The sequence below is a fragment of the Acomys russatus genome, chromosome 19 (genome assembly GCF_903995435.1).
Source record: "Acomys russatus chromosome 19, mAcoRus1.1, whole genome shotgun sequence".
NCBI classification, from domain to species: domain Eukaryota; kingdom Metazoa; phylum Chordata; class Mammalia; order Rodentia; family Muridae; genus Acomys; species Acomys russatus.
In genome coordinates this window covers 40,229,929-40,253,233 of record NC_067155.1, presented here as the reverse complement: position 1 = coordinate 40,253,233, position 23,305 = coordinate 40,229,929, and the positions used below count along the sequence as shown (strand labels likewise).

General features: G+C 52.8%; 1 protein-coding gene across 1 annotated transcript; it reads left to right on the top strand.

Moving 5' to 3' along the window:
* The first annotated feature begins 222 nt into the window (after window positions 1-222).
* Window positions 223-14,254, top strand: Myl10 (myosin light chain 10). Its single transcript, XM_051161319.1, has 7 exons — window positions 223-293; window positions 4,172-4,264; window positions 5,335-5,410; window positions 6,244-6,348; window positions 10,896-10,974; window positions 13,907-13,955; window positions 14,071-14,254. The coding sequence occupies exons 1-7, from the start codon at window positions 291-293 to the stop codon at window positions 14,167-14,169; spliced, it is 504 nt and encodes a 167-aa protein (XP_051017276.1). The 5' UTR covers window positions 223-290; the 3' UTR covers window positions 14,170-14,254.
* The last annotated feature ends 9,051 nt before the right edge of the window (window positions 14,255-23,305 follow it).

Here is a 23,305-nt window from a genome sequence, read left to right as displayed (position 1 = left end):
GGCCACTTGCCCCTTCCTGGTCTCCACGGTCCCTTGGCTAGAGAGAAAACAGTTGGCTTAGAGATGTCGGAGATCCCCATGGCTTAGACAGTCTCCACATTGGTGGCCTTTGCCACCCACTCCCCACAGCCCCAGGGAGATGCCTCGGCTTGAATGCCCCTCATGTTGTCCTTGGTCACAACTCAAAACTGTGTAGGCCTGGAATGGCACCTGGCTTGGAGGAGCACTATTTAAGGAGCTGTCCCAAGCTGTCCCCAGACCTGCTGAAGCACTGGAAAGCACGCCAGACCATGGTAGGCTGGGACCACCTTCCCTACACCCGCACAGTCCCCACGGAGCTCCACATCCTGGCTTTGGTTTCCTTCCTGCACCCCTCCCAGCTGCACCCTCAGTCCTGACCCCCTTCCTCAAGCCTCGCCTCATCTTTTGGACCTTGCCTTCATGAATGAATCTAGTCTTCTTCTTGACTTTGACCTTGTTCCCATCACTGGGTCCCTCAGCTGGCAGCTATGGGTATTCTGACTTTGATATTTGAACTTGGTCCATCCTAAGCGGCCTCTGTTGGGCTTTTAGTTTCACGGGGTGTCCAGTCTCATCCACGTGGCTTCTTTTTTTGTATGTGGTGTATGTTTGCCTGTGTTCTCATGTGTGCAGTTCTGTGTGCACCCATGTGTAAAGGCCTCCTGTTGTTGTTCCTCGGGGCCATCCATCTTGGATTTGTTTGTTTGTTTGTTGAGGCAGGGTTTCACTGTGTAGCCATGCCTGTCCTGGAACTCTCTCTGTAAACCAGGCTAGCTCTGAAGCTAGAGATTGGCCTGCCTTTGTCTCCCAAGGGCTGGGACTCAAGGCATGTGCCGCCACACTCAGCCCACCTTGTTATGTTGAAACAGGGAGTCTTACTGGTAGCTGGAGATTACCAACCAGGCTAGGCTGGCTGCCCAGTGAGCCCAGGGATCCTGGTCCCTCTTCCTCAACATCTGGATTATAGGTACCTGTCACCAACATCTGCCTTTCTTGTTTGTTTGTTTGTTTGTTTTTCCGAGACAGGGTTTCTCTGTGTAGCCTTGGCTGTGCTGGACTCACTTTGTAGGTGTGGGTTCTGGTTCTGGTTCTCATGCTTGTAAGGCACTCACTCTACAGTCTGAGCTATGTTGGGGGATGGTCTGATGTATTTTGATGCTAATTACTGCTTACTGTCTCTGTGATTTACCTTTTGCTTAAGAAAAAGCCATCCCACCTGGGCAGGGCAAAGGAGGTAGGTGGGGCTAAGAAAGAGGAATTCTAGAAAAAAGAAGAACAGCCAAGAAAAAAAAAGGAGAGACCTGAAGTGAAGAGAGGAAGGCCACCATGAGTTAGCTGGAGGGGAAGCACATGGCTGCCGGCGTGGATGGAGAATCCAGCCCAGATGAAGAACGTTAACAAGTATTTGGGATTATGGATGGGAGGTAGCTTGATAGAAGTTATTGAAAACAGATGACAGCCAGGCGTGGTGGCGCACGCCTTTAATCCCTGCACTCGGGAGGCAGAGGCAGGCGGATCACTGTGACTTCAAGGCCAGCCTGGTCTACAAAGTGAGTCCAGGACAGTCAAGGCTGCACAGAGAAACACTGTCTCGGAAAACCAAAAAAAAAAAAAAGAAAAAAAGAAAACAGATGACATGGGATTAAGACAGGGATCCCATACCTGTCCTACTGTGGGAGGCAGTTTAGAAGATTGAGATCTGCCCTGCCCCAGGTTAACTAAGAGTATTTTAAAATATAATAAGTGTCTGTGTCTTAATTAATTGCTAGCCAGGCCTACAGGTAATACAGATAAAATTTAAAAGCAATAGAGCTATCTACCCAGGCTCTCGTCCACATGGGTTCTGATTTGGTGATGTTCTTTGATTCCTCAAAGGTGGATGCTGTGAGAGAAATGAGTGGTTGGCCTTACTGGCTTCATAGAATCTAGGGCTCTGTCATGACTGGGAGGATGAGATTCCTGTTGCTGGGCAGAAGCTCAACCTGCAACGCGCTGGAGGTGTGAGTCCCTCCTCTCAGGCCCCACAGCTGTCCCCTGCCTGGGTGACCCACTTCTTCCTTGGAAGAAGTGATACTTAGCTCTCAAAGGTGCAGTATGAACTTGAACTTCCAGGCCAGATAAAAAGTGATCCCTTCCTGCCTTACAGAGCTCGAGCCCCCAGGTGGGCCTGTGACCAGGTAGACTTGAAAGGTCAGGGTGGAGAAGGCATGTGGAGGGGTGTGTGTGTGTGTGTGTGTGTGTGTGTGTGTGTGTGTGTCTGTGTCTGTGTGTATGTATATGTGTGTCTACGTGTGTGTGTGTGTGTGTCTGTGTGTCTGTATATGTGTGTCTACGTGTGTGTGTCTGTGTGTGTGTGTGTCTGTGTGTGTGTGTGTGTGTGTGTGTGTGTGGTGGGGGTGCCACAGCATTGAGAATGGGAGGAATATCCTGCCGACGGAAATGATCATCTTTTATTAATCAGAGGGAAATCTTTATGTAATTATGTGAGATGAACTCCACAGGGGAGTTCTTTTCTTTATGATATCAGAAGGGATTTATAAATATTTCCTAGGCTTACAGCAGCCCATGTGTGGCCTCTTTGCTAGCCCCCCCCCCACCGCCCCGCCCCGCTCCCCTTCAAAGGATTACTTGAGACTAACTCACAGTAAAAGCTAATTATAAGTCGCTGGGTTGTTGCTCCTGACATGGGCCTAGGAGCCCTAGGGAAAGGGTAGAGTAGGGTGGGGCTGGGAGGACCACACAGGTGCTAGGGTGAGGGAAACCTCAGCTAGGGGGACTGAACAAAGCTTGGCAGGGTAGAGAGTTGCTGGCTGGTGGGGGCCTTGAGCCCAGACGTTTGTTCGTCTCTGACATTGAGATTCAGTTTAAGCGGCTGAGGAGAGAGCTGTGTTGATTAGCTGTATTATGGCTTACTCCGTAAACATGAGGTCCCAAGTTTGATCCTCAGAACCCAATTGGAAAAAAAAAAAACAAAAAACCATTGATGTGGTATCATGGGCTTGTCATCCCAGTGCTGGGGAGACACAAACATTGGGACACACAGATGGAAGATCCCTGGGGCTGGCTGGCCAGCCAGCCTAGCTGAATAGGTATGTTCTGGCCAAAAAATATAACCAAGAGACAGCCCAGTGAGTAAAGGGTGCTTGCTGCCAAGCCTGATGACATGAGTTCAATCCCTGGTCCCTCACGTGGTGGTGGAAGGAGACAACTCACTCCTGAAAGCCGTTCTCTAACCTCTACACACACACACACACACACACACACACACACACACACCGCTCGGGCGACAGAGGCAGATATTGGGCATAGGAGGCACCCTCAAAGTGGGTTTGGGGTAGGGAAAGGACCCAGGTGAGTGGACGGGGAGCTCTGAGATCTTGTCTGGAAATGAAGCTGGTGGCACTAAGAACCGAGACAGTTTGCTGAGAATATCCTGGAAGCTTTTAGCAGTTGGACAACGACAAGGCTTGATTCCAACAGAGTGGATGGTGACAGGGGTGAGATCAGGAAGCCACACACAAGGGCCGAAGATAGAAAAGTGCCCATCTGAGACCGACACCCCCCTCGCCCCCCCCCCCCCCGCCCCGCCGCGCAGTACTCTGCAGACTTCTTGCCTGAGCCAAGGAAAGTGAGACTGTGGTATTAGTTCCTTCGCTCATGCCTTGACAAAATACCCAACAAAAGCAAGTTAAAGGAGGAGGGGTTTGGTTTGGGGGGGGGGGGATACAGTCCATCACCGGGCGGGATTGTCGTGTGTTGTGGCCGCAAGAGGGTAAAAGCGGCTCGTCAAACTGCATCTGCAGCCAGAAAGCAGAGAGAGAGAGATGAACCCTGGTGCTCAGCTCGCTTTCTCCTTTTTATTCAGCTCAGAACCCCAGCCACGGGGTGATGTCACCTACATTTAGGGTGGCTCTTCCCCCACCTCAATGAACTAGTCTAGAAAACCCCTCCCAAAGATGCTCCAAGGTTTGTCTCCATGGCAATTCTAGTTCCCCTGTCCAGTTGAGAGTCATTATTGTGGGGGGGGAGGGGGGCACGGTGAAGGACAATGGTACCTGGTTCACTGAGTTCTGCGACCCATGGCCTAGCCCTAGTGACTGCTGACCCCTGGGAGAAGCAATGGCTACACGGCTTCACCTCTTCTCCACAGGCACCTAGGAGAGCCCGGAAGAGAGCAGAAGGCACAGCCAGCTCCAATGTCTTCTCAATGTTCGACCAAAACCAGATTCAGGAGTTTAAAGAGGTTTGTCTGTGGCCCTGGGACCCTGGGTGTGCATGCGTGCGTGTGTGTATGTGTGTGTGTGTGTGTGTGTGTGTGTGTATTAGTTACTTTTCTTCTTGCGGCAACAAAATGTCCGACAGAAGCAATTTAAGGGAGGAAGGAAGGGCTTACTGTGGCTCACAATCTGAGGATACAGTCCTGTCAGGGTTGAGGAAGGCTGGGCGCCAGGAATCAGAGCTTGTCACATTGCAGCCAGAGTCAGAAAGTCAGAGGAAGTGAGTTATTTGATCAGAAACCCAGCACATAGGAAGTTGCCTCCCCCCCCCCCCTTACTTAAGGTGAGTTTTCCCAGCGCAGTTAGCCCAGTCTAGAAAAACCCTCACAGATGTGTCCAGAAGGGTTTCCATGGTGACTCCTTTTTTGGGGGTGGGGTGGGGCGGGGTTTGAGACATGGGTTCTCTGTGTAGCCTGGGCTGTCCTGGAGCTCCCTCTGTAGATCAGGTTGGACTTGAACTCACAGAGATCTGCCTGCCTCTGCCTCCCAAGTGCTGGGATTAAAGGCGTGCGCTACCACTGCCTGGCTTCCATGATTCGAAATCCACTCAAGTTGACAATAATAAATAAAGATGGGAGGATTGTTGAAGGAGCCCACCGTGGCTACCCTCTCTGTCATCACTCTTCAAGGTCCTCATGGCTACCTCTGTGCCTGCAGAGGTGGCTTGCCGCTCTGTACCTGAGCCTGTATTTGGCAATGTGACCTTATAAAAAAGCCTTTTCCTTTCTGCGCCTCGATTTCCACCTCCAAGACTTAGTTTTCGTTTTTGAGCCCCACTTTTCCTCTCTGTGCCTCAACGTCTCTCTCTGGGTCTCTATGCTCTTGAAATGAGCGTGGAGTCCCAAAGCACTCAGGGGCTCAGAGAAGGTGGACTACAGTTCCCGGGATGCAGTGCGCAAGAAACTAAACTGGTGCACTAGGAGGTCTCAGACCTCTAACCGAGGTTCCTCCTTGGAACAAGGACACCCCGTGGAGAGGGGGAAGGACCAGCTGGTCTGTGTGGACCCTGGTGGTTCAGAGCCAATGTCTCCATCAGGCCTTCACCATCATGGACCAGAACCGGGACGGCTTCATCGACAAGGAGGACCTGAGGGACACCTTTGCTGCCCTGGGTGGGTAAAGCAGTAGCTGGGGAAGCTTGGGGCTCAGGGTAGAACTAATGCCCACTGAGGATAGAAAGGTAGGCCAAGGCAGCTACAGTGAGGGGCTTGAGAGCTGAGGAGCCCAGAGGAGGAGGAAGGTTCCCATTGTGGCGGGAGGACTTGACAGCTAGGGGATGGCATTTTAAGATCGGTTTTGACATTGTCCAAAGGGCCTGGGGTAATGAGAGGTCAAAAGAACGAGGTAGGACATACCTGTAATCCCAGCACTCTCATACTGAGGCAGGTGGATTTCTGATGCAGTGCCTGCCTGGACCATATGACAAAACATCGTCTCAAAATAAAACAGTAGAGAGTTGGGGTTTGGAGACAAGCTAGGGTGGTTTAACTAAGGTACCAATATGGGTTGAGTTTTGAGTTTTTGGGAACCTGAGCTGTCTATTGGGACTGTGCAGAATCCCAGGGTCCGTGCGTCCAGGAGAGTATGAACCCTGAGGCTCCCTATGCACCCCAACTTCTACATCCAGCCTCTGTTTGGCTTTTGTTTTGCTTTGTTTTTAATATGTGAAAGGGAGATACAGAGTGGTTTACTTTGCTTTTTAGGCAGCGGAGGGGGTGGGATGGGGGGTGGCGTGACGAGGTGAGGTGGCGGTGAGGGGCATGGTAGCCCATAGACTCCAAAGTTTTCCCCAGATTTCCCTAATAGACGGGACAGTGCCAAGTGGAGACAGGTTGAACAGTAGAAGCAGGAGAGATCACAAGACTCTCCTTGGCTTCTTCCAGGCAGCGTCCCTCCAGGCCCTTTACACTCCTCCGCCCTCACCCCCGCCCCCTCTTTTCTCCAGGTCGCATAAACGTCAAGAACGATGAGTTGGAAGCCATGGTGAAGGAAGCTCCAGGGCCCATCAACTTCACAGTCTTTCTGACCATGTTTGGGGAGAAGCTCAAGGGTGAGAAAGGCTCTTCCTGGGCCTAGGGAAGGGCTGGGAGCAGGAAGCAGATAGGCTGGCAAGTTTGCCTAGGCTGGGAGCAGGAAGCAGATAGGCTGGCAAGTTTGCCTAGGCTGGGAGCAGGAAGCAGATAGGCTGGCGTGTTTGCCTAGGCTGGGAGCAGGAAGCAGATAGGCTGGCGTGTTTGCCTAGGCTGGGAGCAGGAAGCAGATAGGCTGGCAAGTTTGCCTAGGCTGGGAACAGGAAGCAGATAGGCTGGCGTGTTTGCCTAGGCTGGGAGCAGGAAGCAGATAGGCTGGCGTGTTTGCCTAGGCTGGGAGCAGGAAGCAGATAGGCTGGCGTGTTTGCCTAGGCTGGGAGCAGGAAGCAGATAGGCTGGCGTGTTTGCCTAGGCTGGGAGCAGGAAGCAGAAAGGCTCCTGTGTTTGGCCCTTATATTTACATAATCTCAGATGGAAACAGAGGAAGGCCCCCAGGCACCATACCCTGGCTGCGCACACTGTCCTTGATGCTGCCTCAGTTTCCACTTCTGCATGCACATTGCAGTGCAGATCGGGGCCATGATCTCTCTTACAATCCCTCTGCCCGCTGTCCGGATAATACCCACCTATTGCCGGTTCTTCTTCCTACCTCCCTGCTCTGCCTTCTTCCTAGTCTAAGTTTCCCCATCTACCGACCTGCCCTGCCTCTCTGTTGATGGTGAGGGGGCAGAAGGGTGCTAAAAGGAAATGGGGTTTCTGAGATCAAATGTGGCCGAACCCCATTGCTAGACAGGTTGCCTACCGTGTCCTACTGTGGACTGCAGTCCCTAGAGAGAGGGCCAGGGAGTTCTTTTCAGCAATGAAGAGTCAGAGGTGGCTCAATGGCTTTGTGATACCTGTCCCAGGTATCCTACGAAAGAAAACTTGAATAGACAAGGCTTCTGACTATGCCTGTGGCTAGAAGACAGGTCATTTCTCTTCCTTCTCTCCTGGGCCCAGGGAATTTCCCTGGAAACGCATCCCTGAGCCTGAGTGTTATATGGTTGAATGGGACACCCTGAACTGTGGCTGCCCCTCGCCCTTCAGGTTAAGATCCGGCCCCTCTCACAGGGTGAGGCAGTGATAATGGGTGTGTTGATTTGTTTTCTGTAACTGGGTATTGTAGTAGAGCCCTTGCCTAGACTAGTTCACTGAGGGTTAGGGGTGTGGCTCAGTAGTAGAGCACCTGCCTTCAGTGAGGGGCTTGGGGTGTTCCTCAACACTAAAGCACCTCCCTAGAATCCCCCACTGAGGGGCTGGGTGTGGCTCAGTGGTAGAGCACCTGCCTAGAATCCCCCAGTGAGGGGCTGGGGTGTGGCTCAGTGGTAGAGCACCTGCCTAGAATCCCCCCAGTGAGGGGCTGGGGGTGTGGCTCAGTGGTAGAGCACCTGCCTAGAATCCCCCCAGTGAGGGGCTGTGGTGTGGCTCAGTGGTAGAGCACCTGCCTAGAATCCCCCAGTGAGGGGCTGGGGTGTGGCTCAGTGGTAGAGCACCTGCCTAGAATCCCCCCAGTGAGGGGCTGGGGGTGTGGCTCAGTGGTAGAGCACCTGCCTAGAATCCCCCCAGTGAGGGGCTGTGGTGTGGCTCAGTGGTAGAGCACCTGTCTAGAATCCCCCAAGGAGGGGCTGGGGGTGTGGCTCAGTGGTAGAGCACCTGCCTAGAATCCCCCACTGAGGGGCTGGGGGTGTGGCTCAGTGGTAGAGCCCCTGCCTAGAATCTCCTAGTGAGGAGCTGGGGGCGGGTGTGGCTCAGCAGTACCGTCAGAGACAATATCTCCAGTCCTGTGGCAGGTATATTGGGGGCGAGGGGTGAACAGGAAGGGGCACCAGTTTTAGCTCTGATGGCCTGCTTTGCACATGGGGAGATTGAGGCAGAAGGCTCACATAATCCGTGGCTAAGTCAGAGTGATGACTGAGGGCCTGCTGGGGACCTAGAACTGCAGTTTGTTCTCATCTTTGCTGGGGTTCCAGGCCTGGGGCTCCAGCTGAGCCTGTCATGCAAACTTGTCTAGGGCTGCGTGAGAGGCTGGCAGCGGGGAGGGCAGTGGGCTGGGACAGGCACCATCATGGCAGTTAATTGAGACAAGAAGAAGATCCTTTGACTTCCCACAATGGCAGGCAGCCACTGTACAGGGCTTTTTTTGTTTTGTTTTGTTTTGTTTAATGGGTCTTCCAGGCTGCAGAGCAGAGGCCCTCTGTGGGGACAAGGCAGGGAGTGGCTGGCTGGCTGAGGGCGGGGGTGTCCTATAGCTGGACCAGAGTTAACCAAATCCAGGCCTTGGTCCCCAAGAAGATGGTGGGGGAACAACTGCAGACTAGCTCCAGCTGCCAGGACTCTTCGGAGAGACACAGGGGTCTTTTAGTCAATTGATCACATTGGGATGCCGTGGCCCGGGAGTCTGAGCTGATAACCAGCCCCCTCTCAGAACCCCTGTATCCTTTGAGTCTCTCTACCTCAGGGATACCTTCAACTCTGCCGCTAAGACCAGGGGGATGGACACACTAGCTCTAGTCACCTGTTTGGAGGGGACAATTTCCTCCTTCCTAGGAGACAGCAGTGTGATACAAGGGTCTGACCTATTCCAATAGGGGACACAGAGGGCCAGCATAGTCTTATAGCAGAGGCACACAGGCTCCTTGTATAGTCTGATGGTAGAGGCATAAGGTGTCTGGATTTAGTCTGATGAGGGAGACACAGACAGACCTAATTGAGTTTGATGGGGAAACACAGAGAATTTATGGCCAAGCGGTGAAGCTGCTGACCTGAAGCTGGGCTTGGAGCAGAGATGGGTTTGCAGCTCTTGATTGGCATTCATCAAAGCCTGTTCTTTAAGGTGCACATACCTGTGATCCCAGTTCTTGGGGTGGGAGAGACAGGAGGATCAGCAGTTCAAAGCCAACCCCAGCTATATGATATGCAGTCAAAAGAAATAAAACAAACAAAAATGGAGCAAAACAAAAACAAAATAAAGTGGTAACCAGGTGCTCTACCACTGAGCCACGTCCCCAGCCCCTCAATGGGGGATTCTAGGCAGGTGCTCTACCACTGAGCCACACCCCAGCCCCTCAATGGGGGATTCTAGGCAGGTGCTCTACCACTGAGCCACACCCCAGCCCCTCACTGGGGGATTCTAGGCAGGTACTCTACCACTGAGCCACACCCCAGCCCCTCACTGGGGGATTCTAGGCAGATGCTCGACCACTGAGCCACACCCCAGCCCCTCACTGGGGGATTCTAGGCAGGTGGTCTACCACTGAGTCACGCCCCAACCCCTCACTGGGGATTCTAGGCTGGTGCTCTACCACTGAGCCACACCCCAGCCCCTCACTGGGGGATTCTAGGCTGGTGCTCTACCACTGAGCCACACTCCTAGCATCAGAATAGTTTATTTTGGTAACAACTCTCTTCAAAGCCACAAACGTGGTGCAATAGGAACTGTTTAAGAGCTTGGAGGTTTCACAGAAACCCAAATGGCACTGCATACATTTAGTTGTGAAAAGCTTGCTCCGCTGTACACGGACTCCCTAACAGAGCATTTCCTGTGCTCTCTGCTCTGTGGACAATTATCCCCATCTCACACGTGAAGAAGCGGAAGCACAGAGAGGTTAGGCGACCTGTCCAAGGTCTCAAAGCTGACGTTGTTAAATGCTCAGTGACCTCTGAGGGTAAGGGAGCAGCAGCTATGAGAGTCATTCGTGGCTCAAGGTATGCGCAGTGGCTGTGAGTAAAGGAAATGAGCCCTGAGCTTGGGGGCTGAAGCTGGAGTTCATTGGAGAGCTCCTCAAGATTGGGTCACTCAGAGGAAGGTGGGTCACGAGGCAGCTGGAGTAGTTCCCATTGTGCTGCTTTTGTGGCTTTGAGGAAAGTAGTTACCAAAATAAATAATTCAGTCTGGGGGTGTGGGTGTAGAGCACCTGCCTAGAATCCCCCAGCAAGGGGCTAAGGTGTAGCTCAGTGGTAGAGCACTTGCCTAGAATCCCCCCAGTGAGGGGCTGGGGTGTGGCTCAGTGGTAGATCACCTGCCTAGAATCCCCCAGTGAGGGGCTGGGGTGTGGCTCAGTGGTAGAGCACCTGCCTAGAATCCCCCAGTGAAGGGCTGGGGTGTGGCTCAGTGGTAGAGCCCCTGCCTAGAATCTCCCAGTGAGGGGCTGGGGGTGTGGCTCAGTGGTAGAGCCCCTGCCTAGAATCTCCCAGTGAGGGGATGGGGTGTGGCTCAGTGGTAGAGCCCCTGCCTAGAATCTCCCAGTGAGGGGATGGGGTGTGGCTCAGTGGTAGAGCACCTGCCTAGAATCCCCCAGTGAGGGTCTGGGATGTGGCTCATTGGTAGAGCACCTGCCTAGAATCCCCCCAGTGAGGGGCTGGGGCGTGGCTCAGTGGTCAAGCACCTGCCTAGAATCTTCCAGTGAGGGGCAGGAGGTCTGACTCAGGGAGTCCAAGACCTTTCCCTCCCCCTTAACTTCTTCCTAGCTTGGCATCACCTCTGAGGCACTCTCGCTACCCTTTCTTGTTCTTTGTATGCTACCTGTAGGCACAGACCCCGAAGAGACCATACTGCATGCCTTCAAGGTGTTTGACACCGAAGGAAAAGGCTTCGTCAAGGCTGACTTGTAAGTACTAAAGACTTGAACTGAGGTATGCCAGGGTGAATACCATCCTTCCTTGCCTCCTGTTTCTTCAGAACGCAACTGAATCAGGGTAACATCTACCCAATGGCTATAGGACACTGCTCCAGACCAGCACAGTTCCTCCTGGTATACTGTCCCTCCTTCTCTGGCCCCAGTGTCCCTCTTTTCCTATGGTGGAAGTGGCTGAGTGGACTGGCACCGGCCATGGAGTGCTTCTTAGTGTTGGGGATAGAGAAGGGTGGGTGGGGGCCTTGAAAGTCAGTCTAGGGTGGGAAGTATATTCTAGATGTGGGAACAGAGAGAATGAATCAGGATTCAGTGTGTATGGGCCTGGGGAAGATGAATAGCCCTGAACCTGGAAGAGGAAGGAGGGAGAGGGGGAGGTAAAGGGAGTAGGGGGGGGGGAGAAGAGGGAGGGAGGAGGAGGTAAGATGGAGAGGGGGAGGGGAGTGGAGGAGGAGGTGGGGGAATTGGGGAAGTGAGAGACAAGGAAGGGCAGGAGGGGGAAGTAGTGCATATAGCCCATGGATATTGGGGTGGAAAGGAAGGACTGGCCAGCAAAGATCCAGAAGCCAGGGCCAATGGAACCCCAAGTTTTGGAGAGAGGACAGAGCCAGATGGGGACATCAGTGACCAGCTCAGCTTGGGATGCCTGCGTGTGAAGTGGCTACAAGCAGCTGTCCTGCAGGCCCTTGGGCTGGCATCGCGGTGGTAGGTTCTGCTGTGGTCGCCAGTCTCTCTCTCTCTCTCTCTCTCTCTCTCTCTCTCACACACACACACACACACACACACACACGGGAACATGTCCCAGTGAGAGCAGAAGGGACAAAGAGCTAAGGTCAGGGAGCGGCAGTTTACACTGGTCCCTGGAAGTTGGACCAACCTCCAAGATGTCCCTTCCAATCCTTGCTGGATCTTAGGAGGCCCTGTGGCTGGGGAGATGTCCCCTCCCTCTGAAGGATAGGCTGGTATCTAGCGACAGTCATGCTTTAGGAGTTGCTGATGGGCCTGGCTGCACACAGGAGCTTCCAGCTATGGGGTTAGAATAGAGGGTTAGATGGGGTCTGATGGAGATAGAAGTCCATGTCCTTTCTTACATGCTGTCATCAAAGGCTGTGAGTCAGCCTCCCTAGTATGCAGAGGGACTATCAGAGTGCCAAGGGTACATCAGACTGAAACCCCAACCTTGGGGTCTGTGGCTCATTGCTGAGTGGTAAGGACCATGAGAGGCACCAGCAGAACCCCCTGGCAGGACATGGACCATCTTATCTCCCACAAATATCAGGTGGGGGCGGGGAAAGGATGTCCCTGAGGGGCTGACTCAATTTGGGAATGGATGTAATAGTCCTGGGCTGTGGGGACCCAGAAGACAGAGCTGCTGGCCAGACAAGCCACAGAAGTGGCTCTGGTTGAAACAGTCTATGCAAAGTCCCCAGTTTTGGCAACTTGGAAACTGTGACTGTCCCACAGTCACAAACAGTGGAAAATGTGTGTCGCCCCTTAACCAGGGCCTGCCGCCACCGGTGCCAGAGGACATCCTGAGAGCAGAGGCTCTGCCTGGCTCTCTGATCCAATCCTTACCCACAGGGCCCCTTAAGGCCCGCAAACTCCTCCCCAGTTGCGAGGGGTAGGCCTCAGCACCAATAATATTCTCCTGAACCCCAAAGAATCAGGCCCAACTCCACCATAGCCTCCCTCCAGGATGGCAAGCAAGTCATGAGCCCTCCCAGACCTTAGCTTCCCACTAGATAAAGGAGATTCTTTAACTCATGACCCAGGTCTGTGAGTAATCATAGTCCAAAGAGCCCCATGAGAAGACTGGGCCATATCTTCCCATGATGCACTTGGCCCTGGACAGCATGATGTAGTCTGGGGCATGCTGGAAGCTAAACACAAACAGCTAAAACCACAAGCTGGAAGAGGCATCAAGGAAAAGGCAAGATGAAGGACAGGCTGGTCACCCTAGCTACCCCAGAAGCTGAGGCAGGAGATTCCTGACCAGCCTGAGCTCCATCGTGAGTGCGAGGCCAGCCTGGGAAACCTAGTGAGAAGCTGTCTCAAAACAGAACATGAAGAGGACTGAGGGTAGAACACTTGCCTGGAATGCCTAGTGAGGAACTGGGGGCATGGCCTGATGATGGTTTAGTGGTAGAGCACCTGTCTAGAATCCCCCAGTGAGGGGCTGGGGTGTGGCTCAGTGGTAGAGCCCCTGCCTAGAATCCCCCAGTGAGGGGCTGGGGTGTGGCTCAGTGGTAGAGCACCTGCCTAGGATCCCCCAGTGAGGGGCTGGGGTGTGGTTCAGTGGTAGAGCCCCTGCCTAGAATCCCCCCAGTGAGGGGCTGGAGTGTGGCTCAGTGGTAGAGCACCTGCCTAGAATCCCCCAGTGAGGGGCTGGGGTGTGGCTCAGTGGTACAGCACCTGCCTAGGATCCCCCAGTGAGGGGCTGGGGTGTGGTTCAGTGGTAGAGCCCCTGCCTAGAATCTCCCAGTGAGGGTCTGGGGTGTGGCTCAGTGGTAGAGCCCCTGCCTAGAATCTCCCAGTGAGGGTCTGGGGTGTGGCTCAGTGGTAGAGCCCCTGCCTAGAATCTCTCAATGGGGACAATAGAGCATTCATCCCCAGACAGAAGGCAAAGGAGCCCTCCCAGGAGCCTAAGGCTGATTGTTAGCATGGCATGGTAATCTCAGTGGCCTCCATGTCACATTGGAGTCTCAAGATTATTCCATTTTGTCCCCGGTTGTTCCTAGGAGAGTATATGTTGCAGGAGAATCAGTTAGGGCCCAAAGAGCTGCCTTGGGGCTGGGAGAATGAGCCTTAGGTTGGGGTCCCCCGGGCTAGAGATCTCCTAGGAACCTCACATCCACATGGCCACCAGGCAGCTCTTCCATTGGACGTGATGGCTTCTCTCCACCAACAGCATTCGGGAAAAGCTCATGACCCAGGCTGACCGGTTCAGTGAGGAGGAGGTAAGTGCGGGCTTTGGGGGGACATTCCCAGAGATCCCTTGCTCTGAGTCCTCTTTCTTCCATCAGCCCCATCTCACCTCACCCGACCCCCCCCCCCCCCGCTCCCTTCTCCCAGGTCAAGCAGATGTTTGCAGCTTTCCCGCCAGACGTCTGTGGCAATTTAGACTACAGGAATCTGTGCTACGTCATCACGCACGGCGAGGAGAAGGACTAGAAGACGTGCGTGCCTCACCCGTACCTGGAGTCAGCCAAGACTGGGTGGGGTGGAGGACCAGTGCAAGCCTCCTAGTGCTAACACATACAGGGAAAGCAGTCTCACCCCCCCTGGAGTCCGAGGCTGAAGTAGGAATAAATAAAACAGAGATGTGAGTCTGGGTGATGTTTGCGTGGTTAGTACTGCGGTCGGGAAAACAGTGAAACCTTCCCTTCCTTGCTAGTTTTTTCCAAAACTTTTGGTTCCCTTGCTCTGCTCAGCTGTTCCTGATGAGCTGGTATTTAGAAGTAATGGACAGTTTTAATGCCCCCGCATCTGGACCACAGGGCATCGCCTTCACTGATGGGGCTTTTATTGAGCACCTAGCGTCTTTGAGTCGCCTGGGTAGTCTGGGTTGTTGATGTGCGGTAGGGTCACGAGGACGGCGGGGAGAAAGAATCTCAGATGGGCCAAAGCTGAGACAGAACATGAGTGGGGAGGAGGGTGGGGCACACAGGGAGAAACTTGGCAGGGGGAGCTGGGCAGAGGCGAAACTGGAAAAGGAGGAGAAATGGGTTCTGGGACATTTAAAGTGTAGGAAGAGAGCTCTCCACCCGCACGCATGGCATTGAAGATGGGACTGGATGGGGCTAACAGGGACTTTATTGTGATGAAAAACGTCTGCACACCAAAAGGCACCGCTAAGGACGGGAAAAGATCAGAGAGAGGACCGAAGAAGACTTTGGGGGCACAGAGATCTTAACAGAGATCTCATATCCTCTGTGTCTTTTATATTTAAGCCTGCACAGTAATAATGGAAAATATGATAGTTACTTTAATGTATGTGGGGGCCGGGAGTGCATACACATAGAAGTCAAAGGGCATGTTGAGGAGTCAGTCCTCTCTTCCCACCATCTGGGTCCTGGCCTTCAAACTAAGGTCTCAGGCTTGGCAGCAAGTGCCTTTATTTCACTGGCTCCCTGTTTTTTATTTTATTTTATTTTATTTTTGCCCCTGTAACAAGACATCTGAGAAAACAGCTTAGAGGGGAAAGACTTATTTTGGCTCACACATTCAGAGTGTTCAATCCAAGAAGATCACAAGGTTGAGACCAGCCTGGGCTATAGGCTCCTGTCATTAATAAGGAAAGCAATAGGAGAGGAAGAGAGAAAGAGAGGGTGGGTGGAAGGGAGGAAGACAGATACACAGACAGACAGACAGACAGACAGACTTAGGAAGTAGGGAGCCCTTGGTGGTCTCATCCCCCAGGAGAAGGGGCAAGAGAAGTTCCCTCATCAGCCTGCAGCTCCTGCCCTGAGATGCAAGTGAGCTGTCCCCAAGAGAAGAAGCGAAGGATTCTGGGAGGACCTCCATCGAGGCCCTGGCTCCCCCTTGCTTTCTAAGACTGGCTTTCCTAGAAGTCATGAGCTAAGCCCTGTCTACACCACCGAGGACTTGCCAGACCTGTTTGGATCCCACAGACTGAGACAGAGCCAAGGATACAGGAAGTGGGTGCCTAAGGCAGTCTCTGACACCCCCTTACTTGAGATTCTGTTTGAAAGCTGAGCCTGCCATCCTGCAGGGGCCCTGGATCAGTAGGGACACTGGGCAGCCAATGTAGAGGTCAAAAGGAATTCCACGGGTTAAAGAGGAGGTGTGGAAAAGGGCACTCACCTTCCTCATCCCTCATTCTTCCCTCATCTGCTCACTGAGCCAGAGTTCAAGAGGAACCTTGTGAAACCCTCTCTCAAAGTGAACAGTAAAAATATGTCTGGGGGTTTTTGCACAGGGGTAGAGCACCTGCCTAGTGAGGGGCTGGGGGTGTGGCTCAGTGGTAGAGCACCTGCCTAGAATCCCCAGTGAGGAGCTGGGGTGTGGCTCAGTGGTAGAGCCCCTGCCTAGAATCTCCCAGTGAGGAGCTGGGGTGTGGCTCAGTGGTAGAGCCCCTGCCTAGAATCTCCCAGTGAGGGGCTGGGGCGTGGCTCAGTGGTAGAGCACCTGCCTAGAATCCCCCAGTGAGGGGCTGGGGTGTGGCTCAGTGGTAGAGCACCTGCCTAGAATCCCCCAGTGAGGGGCTGGGGTGTGGCTCAGTGGTAGAGCACCTGCCTAGAATCCCCCAGTGAGGGGCTGGGGGTGTGGCTCAGTGGCAGAGCACCTGCCTAGAATCCCCCAGTGAGGGGCTGGGGTGTGGCTCAGTGGTAGAGCACCTGCCTAGAATCCCCCAGTGAGGGGCTGGGGTGTGGCTCAGTGGTAGAGCACCTGCCTAGAATCCCCAGTGAGGAGCTGGGGTGTGGTTCAGTGGTAGAGCACCTGCCTAGAATCCCCCAGTGAGGGGCTGGGGGTGTGGCTCACTGGTAGAGCACCTGCCTAGAATCCCCCAGTGAGGGGCTAGGGCATGGCTCAGTGGTAGAGCACCTGCCTAGAATCCCCCAGTGAGGGGCTAGGGCATGGCTCAGTGGTAGAGCACCTGCCTAGTATGCTTGAAGTTCTGGGTTCAATCCTCAGTTCTGTAAAACAACAACAACATAAACAGTTCTTGCTGTATTCCTTCTGTTCCTGCCACTTCCTCTGAATGCAGAGTCTTTGCTTATGCTGCTTCCTCTGTTTGAAACACTTCCCCACTCGATTACTCCAACTTGGCTATGTGGTCTCAGCTCAGTGACAGGGGCTTAAGTCCCAGACATCTGCACAATAGGTCAAGTCCCTTTCAGAAAGTCAGATACTTAAGAATATGTTATTACTCTGTGTGTGTTCATGCTTGCACACCTGCTTGTATGCTCATGTGGAGATCAGAGGACAATTTTGGGGAGTTTTTCTTTCTCTGGGATAGAACTTGAGTTGTCAGACTCCCTAGTGAGGCAGCTAACTGGTCCACCAGGTATTTTGTTGGGGGAATTGTAAGCCCCAAGACGTGAGATTCAGGTGGGGTTTTGCTCCCTGCACTGACTGCCTCTAGACCCCTGCCGTAGGTATGGTAGCATCAGGGTCTACCCAACTGGAGGATACCCAGAGAACCAGCCTGCAGCCCTCAGTCCTATTGAGGCTGCTGAACAGGTCTGTGCCCCATGTGGCCAAATCTGGTACTGCATCCTGTTCCAGAGCCGTTCCTAGGACTTCCACAAGCCCACCTGGCTGATCTAGTCTTCAGTCTCCCCATAAGAAGAATGGACTCAGGTGTCCCTTGGCATCTTAGGGACTATCATGGCTCAGGGTAGCAGTAAATCCAAGACTGAAGCGATTTTTTCATTTTTTTTCTTATAAACTAACTGGCCAAACTGGATCTCCTAGAATGCTTTGTGAACCCTGACCAGACCTGGTAGGTGATGGGCTACAAGCCCAGACAGGCCTTTGGGTCCCCAGAGTGCTGGGGCAAGGAGTTGGCCCTGCCCCGGGCCTCAGTCCGCTCCCCCAACCAGCTGTATCTCATTGAGGATAATTAGCCCAACCAGACGCCTGGCTCTAGGCCTCTCATTTTCCACTCAGGATCCATCCGCCGGGGGCCTACGGACAGTGGCCCCCACATATAAATCAAGAGGGGGTCGCAGTTAAGAGAGCAGGGACATTCTTTCCACCCGTGTGGCTGGTTAAATTGCCTCCAAGAGCAGATTCTGTCCTGGCACCCACTCAAGAATGGCCAAGGCCTTTGAAGGCCCTTCCAGGATGGACCCCAGGGGTTTGAAGCTGGCTAAGCAAGTGGGACTCTCTCTGGGAGCCTCTGCTGACCACAAGAGGGTGGGGCCTCTAAGGACAGTGCCACAACATGATAGAAGGACAGACTTGGCCAGACACAAGGCATCCCTATTATGGGGTTGCCATAGCAACTTTGAAGGACACTATAACTCTCTATATTTTTGATGGAACCCAGAGTTTCTACATGCTAGGCAGGTAAGTGTTCTGTCACTGAGCCTCGCATACCCCACCTCCTGACTGGGGGATTCTAGGTCAGTGATCTACCATTGAGCCACACCCAACCCCTTGCTGGGGGGGATTCTAGGCAAAATAGCCTGTCAGTGAACCACACCCAGCCTTTGCCGAGGCACTTAGGAATTCTACCATTGCCCCCCTCTCTTTTTCTGTGCCTGAGCTGCATGATGAAGAACTATCTCAAAATAAATGTTAAAAAACTAAGTGCATTAAGGCTAAGAGCACATCTCAGTCATAGAACACGTGTGAAGACCATGGCTTTGCTCACTACTCCAAAAAGAAATAAACTAAAACAACACAAATGTATGTCCACAGGTTGGTATTAGTGGAAATTTAAAAAATCATGAAAGCGACTAACCTAGGACCTCTGCACATATGTAACAGGTGTGTAGCTCGGTCTTCATGTGGGACTCCTAACAGCAGGAGCAGGGCGGTCTCTAACTACATTGCCTGCCGTTGGGACCCTTTGCCCCTAACTGGACTGCTTCATCTAACCTCAATGGAATCAGATGTTCCTAGTCTTACTGCAACTCGGGATGCCAAGGCTGGTTGATATCCATGTGAGGCCTTCCTTTTCTAAAGAGAAAAGGAGGAGTGGATGGAGGGGGAGTGGAAGTGGGGGGAACCAGGGAGGAGAGCAGGGAGGGGAAACTAAAATTAAAAAAAAAATCATGAAATAGAGTGGAAACCATTGAGGTTTTGGCAGTGAGTTCAAGAGAACAGGTCCTGGAGAAACTGTGTTAAAAGAGGGCATTTTAGAATTTTCTGGAACACTGGTTCTAGAACTGCCATACTTTCCCCCACTGAATCAGCTGCTTAGCCTTGATCCTTAATTTCATTTTTTAAAGATTTATTTAATTCTTATTTATGTATATGCTTGCATGTGTGCGTGCGCGCGCGCGCGTGCGCGCGCGCGTGTGTGTGTGTGTGTGTGTGTGTGTGTGTAGGTGTGTATGTGCACATGAATTCAGTGCCCATAGTGGCCACAAGAGGGCTCTGTTTACTATGGATGTTGAGAATTAAACTTGGGTCCTGTGAAAGAGAAGTCCATACTCTTAACCACTGAGTCATTTTTTCAGCTTCTTGAGCCCAGTTTCTTTCAATAGTGAGGTTTGATTCTGAATCCCACAGTGGCAGGTTGGAGCTGGCGAAGTGTGGCTGCTTACAGACAGGTAGACAGACTCTGGGTCATGTGGAGTTTCTGGTTTGGCACCAACATAAATTCAGAGTTGATCTCCTTGCAAATTAAACTTTCTGGTGAATTAAGCACCCATTCAGGGCCTTGGAGAGGAGCATTTTACACATGACACTTGGCTGTTCTTTGAAGACTTTTGAAGCCACACACACCATAAGCACCTCACATCCTCTCCTAATGTGCTGTGGCCCTGGATCTCTCACACTGACCCCATGCTGGCTGGACCAGAATAGAATTGGGGGACAGAAAAGAAACTGGGTCCAGTGTCCTGTGAGTGATGTGGTGGGGGTCATGGCATACCCTTCCTCATCTTTATAGCCTTGACTTGCGTAGACTGTGAGCCTGGCTCAGTTGCCTCAGAAGACAGGAGCTATCACTCCTCAAACAGTAAGACAAAGCACCCTCCTAGCCTTTCTACGATCCAGCCACAATCATGGACTCCACAACAGGCAGGGACAAAAGGGCACACACCGATGGCTTGGAGTCAATGCCCAGAAACCAGCCCAAGTCCCAGCTGCTGGCCTCCCACTTTCTTAGCCAAGACCTGTTATCCGGGTGCTGGGGGCTAATGTCTATGTTTGGAGAGGGTGGGGCACTGGGACCCAGACTTCTTGGTGCCATGGGGACACTGGAAGGGAGTGGCTGGTGGGCGCAGGGGTGGGAGAGACAGGCCATGTGGAGCTAACTGTAATTCAGAATTTAGCTTCAAAGCTTGTGCCTTCAACTTCATTGGAATGTCCACCCACAAGGGTGGGGACAGGGTAAGTCTGGCTCCCATCAAACTTCAGAGAGTCACCACTCTGTCGTGTTTTGCTGGGGACTGAGGGGACTGTGTGGCACAGGGTAGGGGGTGGAAACAGATCGGGGAACCTCCATGGGGGCATATAGGGTCAGGAAGCCCCAGTCTTGACTCTTAGGCTGTGTTACCTCTAGGTCACTGACAACCTCTCTGGGTCCTCAGATGGCTCCTCAGAGAGAAGGCTGAATGCCGCCCCCACCACCACCACACCTTGGCTGGTTCTTGCCGCAGAGCCTGGCACCCGGGTTGGGGACGCCAGTCTGTGCCAGGTGTGTGTGGAACTCGCATAGACCGCTTTTGTGGCTCCATAGTGCCATCTACTGGTAGCAGAGCCACTTTGCCTGGCTTCTGTTTCTCCCAGGTTTCTAGAGCCAACAGAGCCATGGCTCAGGGTTTAAAAGAATAATTTTGAGGCCAACAAGTCTGAATGTGAGTTGCAGCTTCCTCGGCTACTGCTGAATCACAGGCTTAACCAATTTAAGTGTCCTGTTTAAAAAAAAAAAAAAAGCTTGTGGGCTGGGCTCAGTCAGTAACGCTTGCCTTGCAAGCATGAAAACCTGAGTCCCATCCCTAAAACCCGGTCCTTGATGGCCAGACAGCCTAACCTGATTGTCAAGTGTCAGGTCAATAAGACTCTGTCAAAGGTAGATGATAGACAGACAGACAGACAGACAGACAGACAGACAGACAGATAGACAGATTTGACAGCGCCTGTAAGGAAGATCCAAGGTTTTCTTCTGGCCTCCACGTGTTCACGCACACACCCTCACATACATGCACCTTCACCCGCATGAACATGCACTTAAAAATAGCTTGCAAACTTACAGCGTGATCCCCAAGCTTTCTGCTGTGTGTGCACAAGATAGCATTGCATCTCTATTGCTCTTCAACTTGAACACTGAGGAGCGTTTCCGGATACGTAGGGGATGGACAGAGGCTGCATGAGACATGGATAGGAGGCACCGAACTGCCAGAGCCTGCTGGATGCACACTTTACCACAAATCTACCTGCCTTCTCCTCCGGGGCCTCCAAGGACCACTGCGCATACCCTGATCTAGACTCTGACTCGGAAACTTCGGCTGGTTCCCTTGACAGTAAGTATTTACCTTAGCTTTATTTTGTTCTTTATTTCTTAAAGATTTTTTTTTTAAAGACAGGTTTTCTCTGTGTAGCCTTGGCTGTCCTGGAATTCGTTCTGTAGACCAGGCTGGCCTCGACCTCAGAGATCCGCCTACCTCTGCCTCCCAAGTGCTGGGTTAGTTCCATTTCTATTACTGTGATAACATATTCTGACAAAAACAATTCAGAGGAGAGTTTAAGTTCACGATTCCGGGTTACAGTCCGTCACTATGGGGGAGTCACTGGGGGTAGGAGCACCTGAGATAGCTGATCACATTAAATCCACAGTCAGGAGCCAGGAGAGACAAATGCGCATGCGCCTAGTGCTCAGCCGGCCCGACTACTTTCATACAGTCCAGAACTCAAACCAGGCAACGGTGTTGCCCTCTGGTAAGCTAGATCTTCGCACATCAATTAACACAGCGAAGACAATCCCTCACTGAGACGATCTTCCCAGGCGACTCCAGGCTGCGCTGAGTTGATAATTAAAACTAACCTGCATAGTGGGCACGGGAGGAAGTAATCCGTTTGGACTCGGATCTGTCCCTGGAGCTCAGGGTTCTGAACAGTTCTCCTCCCTGCACGGCAGGTGACTTGGCACCGTCCTTTCGAGCGCTTCTACTGTCTAAGCCCTGTCCTGCTTCTCACCTGCCTAGACCGTGCTGCTGGGGACAGGGTGTGGGCGAGAAGGAAGAGGACACACAAAGGGAACCAGGAGGCCTGTAGAATTCTTATCCTCAGCCCACGTGGGCCTGTGCATCTTGGCCTGCTTCCTCCAGCTAAGCCCCGCCTCCTACAATGCTTCCTTCCGGCCCCCCCCGGAAGTAGCGCCACCACCTGGGGATGTGGGCTTTAATACCTGAATTTGTAGGTGGGATTTCGTACTCAGGCCACCACGTGACTGTGGCATCCCGCTATGCAAGGCTTTCAGCCTGCCTTCCTGCTTCCAGGGTGCTGCCGGCGTGCGTTCTTGCTGAACTCCGCTCTGGTCAAGGTGGGAAAGGTGTAACAAGCCCAGCCGTTGATATTAGAGTGGACAGAGAGCCAAGAGAAGATAGGAAGTAGGCAGTGGTGGACAGGAAGCAGCCTGACGCTGCCCTTGAGTGACCTGTGTTCAGAAAGCAATGGCTGCATCTATCAATACTCCCATGACACGACTCAGTATGTAGAGTCCCGAGGGCGTAAGATACAGAAGGGCTTACAGCTGGAACGGAAGGAAGCCGACTTAAGCACTGGTGAGCCAGGCTGCCGGGGCATCGGGCTGCCTGTCCTTGCTGATGCTACTAAAGAGGCTAAACAGCAGGCGGGAGGATTGAGCCAGGCTCTCAGAGTCATGTGACAGTGTTAGGAGTCTTCTTCAAGGCCCCAGAGACGCACGTGGTCATTATGGTCATGGTGGCTTTGACTCCCCACAGGGAACACATAGTCCAGTTTGCAAAGGTGATGACAGAGGCCACTGATGGGTACAGTGACGTGCCAGCACTTGCCCTTTGAGGGCTGGAACCGTGTGCTAGCTGTTCTTCAAGGGAGGAGCTATGGAGCCATTCCTAGAGGTTCCGTGTGTGTGTGTGTGTGTGTGTGTGTGTGTGTGTGTGATGTGTTCTTGTGGGGAGTGTATAATTGTGTGTGCAGGTGTGCCCAGATATGTGTACATATGTGTGTGGAGGCCAGAGGTCAACCTTGGGTATCATTTCTTCTTTGTTTGTTTTTTTTGTTTTGAGACAGGGTTTCTCTTGTAATCCTGGATGTCCTGGACTCGCTTTGTTGACCAGACTGGCCTCGAACTCACAGAGATCTGCCTGCCTCTGGCTGCCTGGGTATCATTTATTAGGCATCTTGCTTGTTTGAGGCAGGGTCTCTCACTAGGACCTGGGGCTCACTGAGCAGGTTAGGCTGCGTGCCCAGCGAACTACAGGGACCCCTCTGTCTCCACTTCCCTAGCACCGGGATTCTGACTACACAACACCATGGCCCAGTTTTGTTTTGTTTTGATTTGATTAAATGAGTTGGGGGGGATTGAACCCAGGTCTTCATGCTTGTGTGTCGAGCACTTTATCAACTGAGCCATCTCCCCAAGCTCCCTGGGGGCCCTCTCTTAGGGGCCAGTATGGGCTCCTGG

Coding starts and splice junctions, on each gene's coding strand:
- Myl10 (XM_051161319.1), top strand. Junction 10,975..13,906: donor GGCTTCGTCAAGGCTGACTT/GTAAGTACTAAA, acceptor CTCCACCAACAG/CATTCGGGAAAAGCTCATGA. Junction 13,956..14,070: donor ACCGGTTCAGTGAGGAGGAG/GTAAGTGCGGGC, acceptor CCCTTCTCCCAG/GTCAAGCAGATGTTTGCAGC.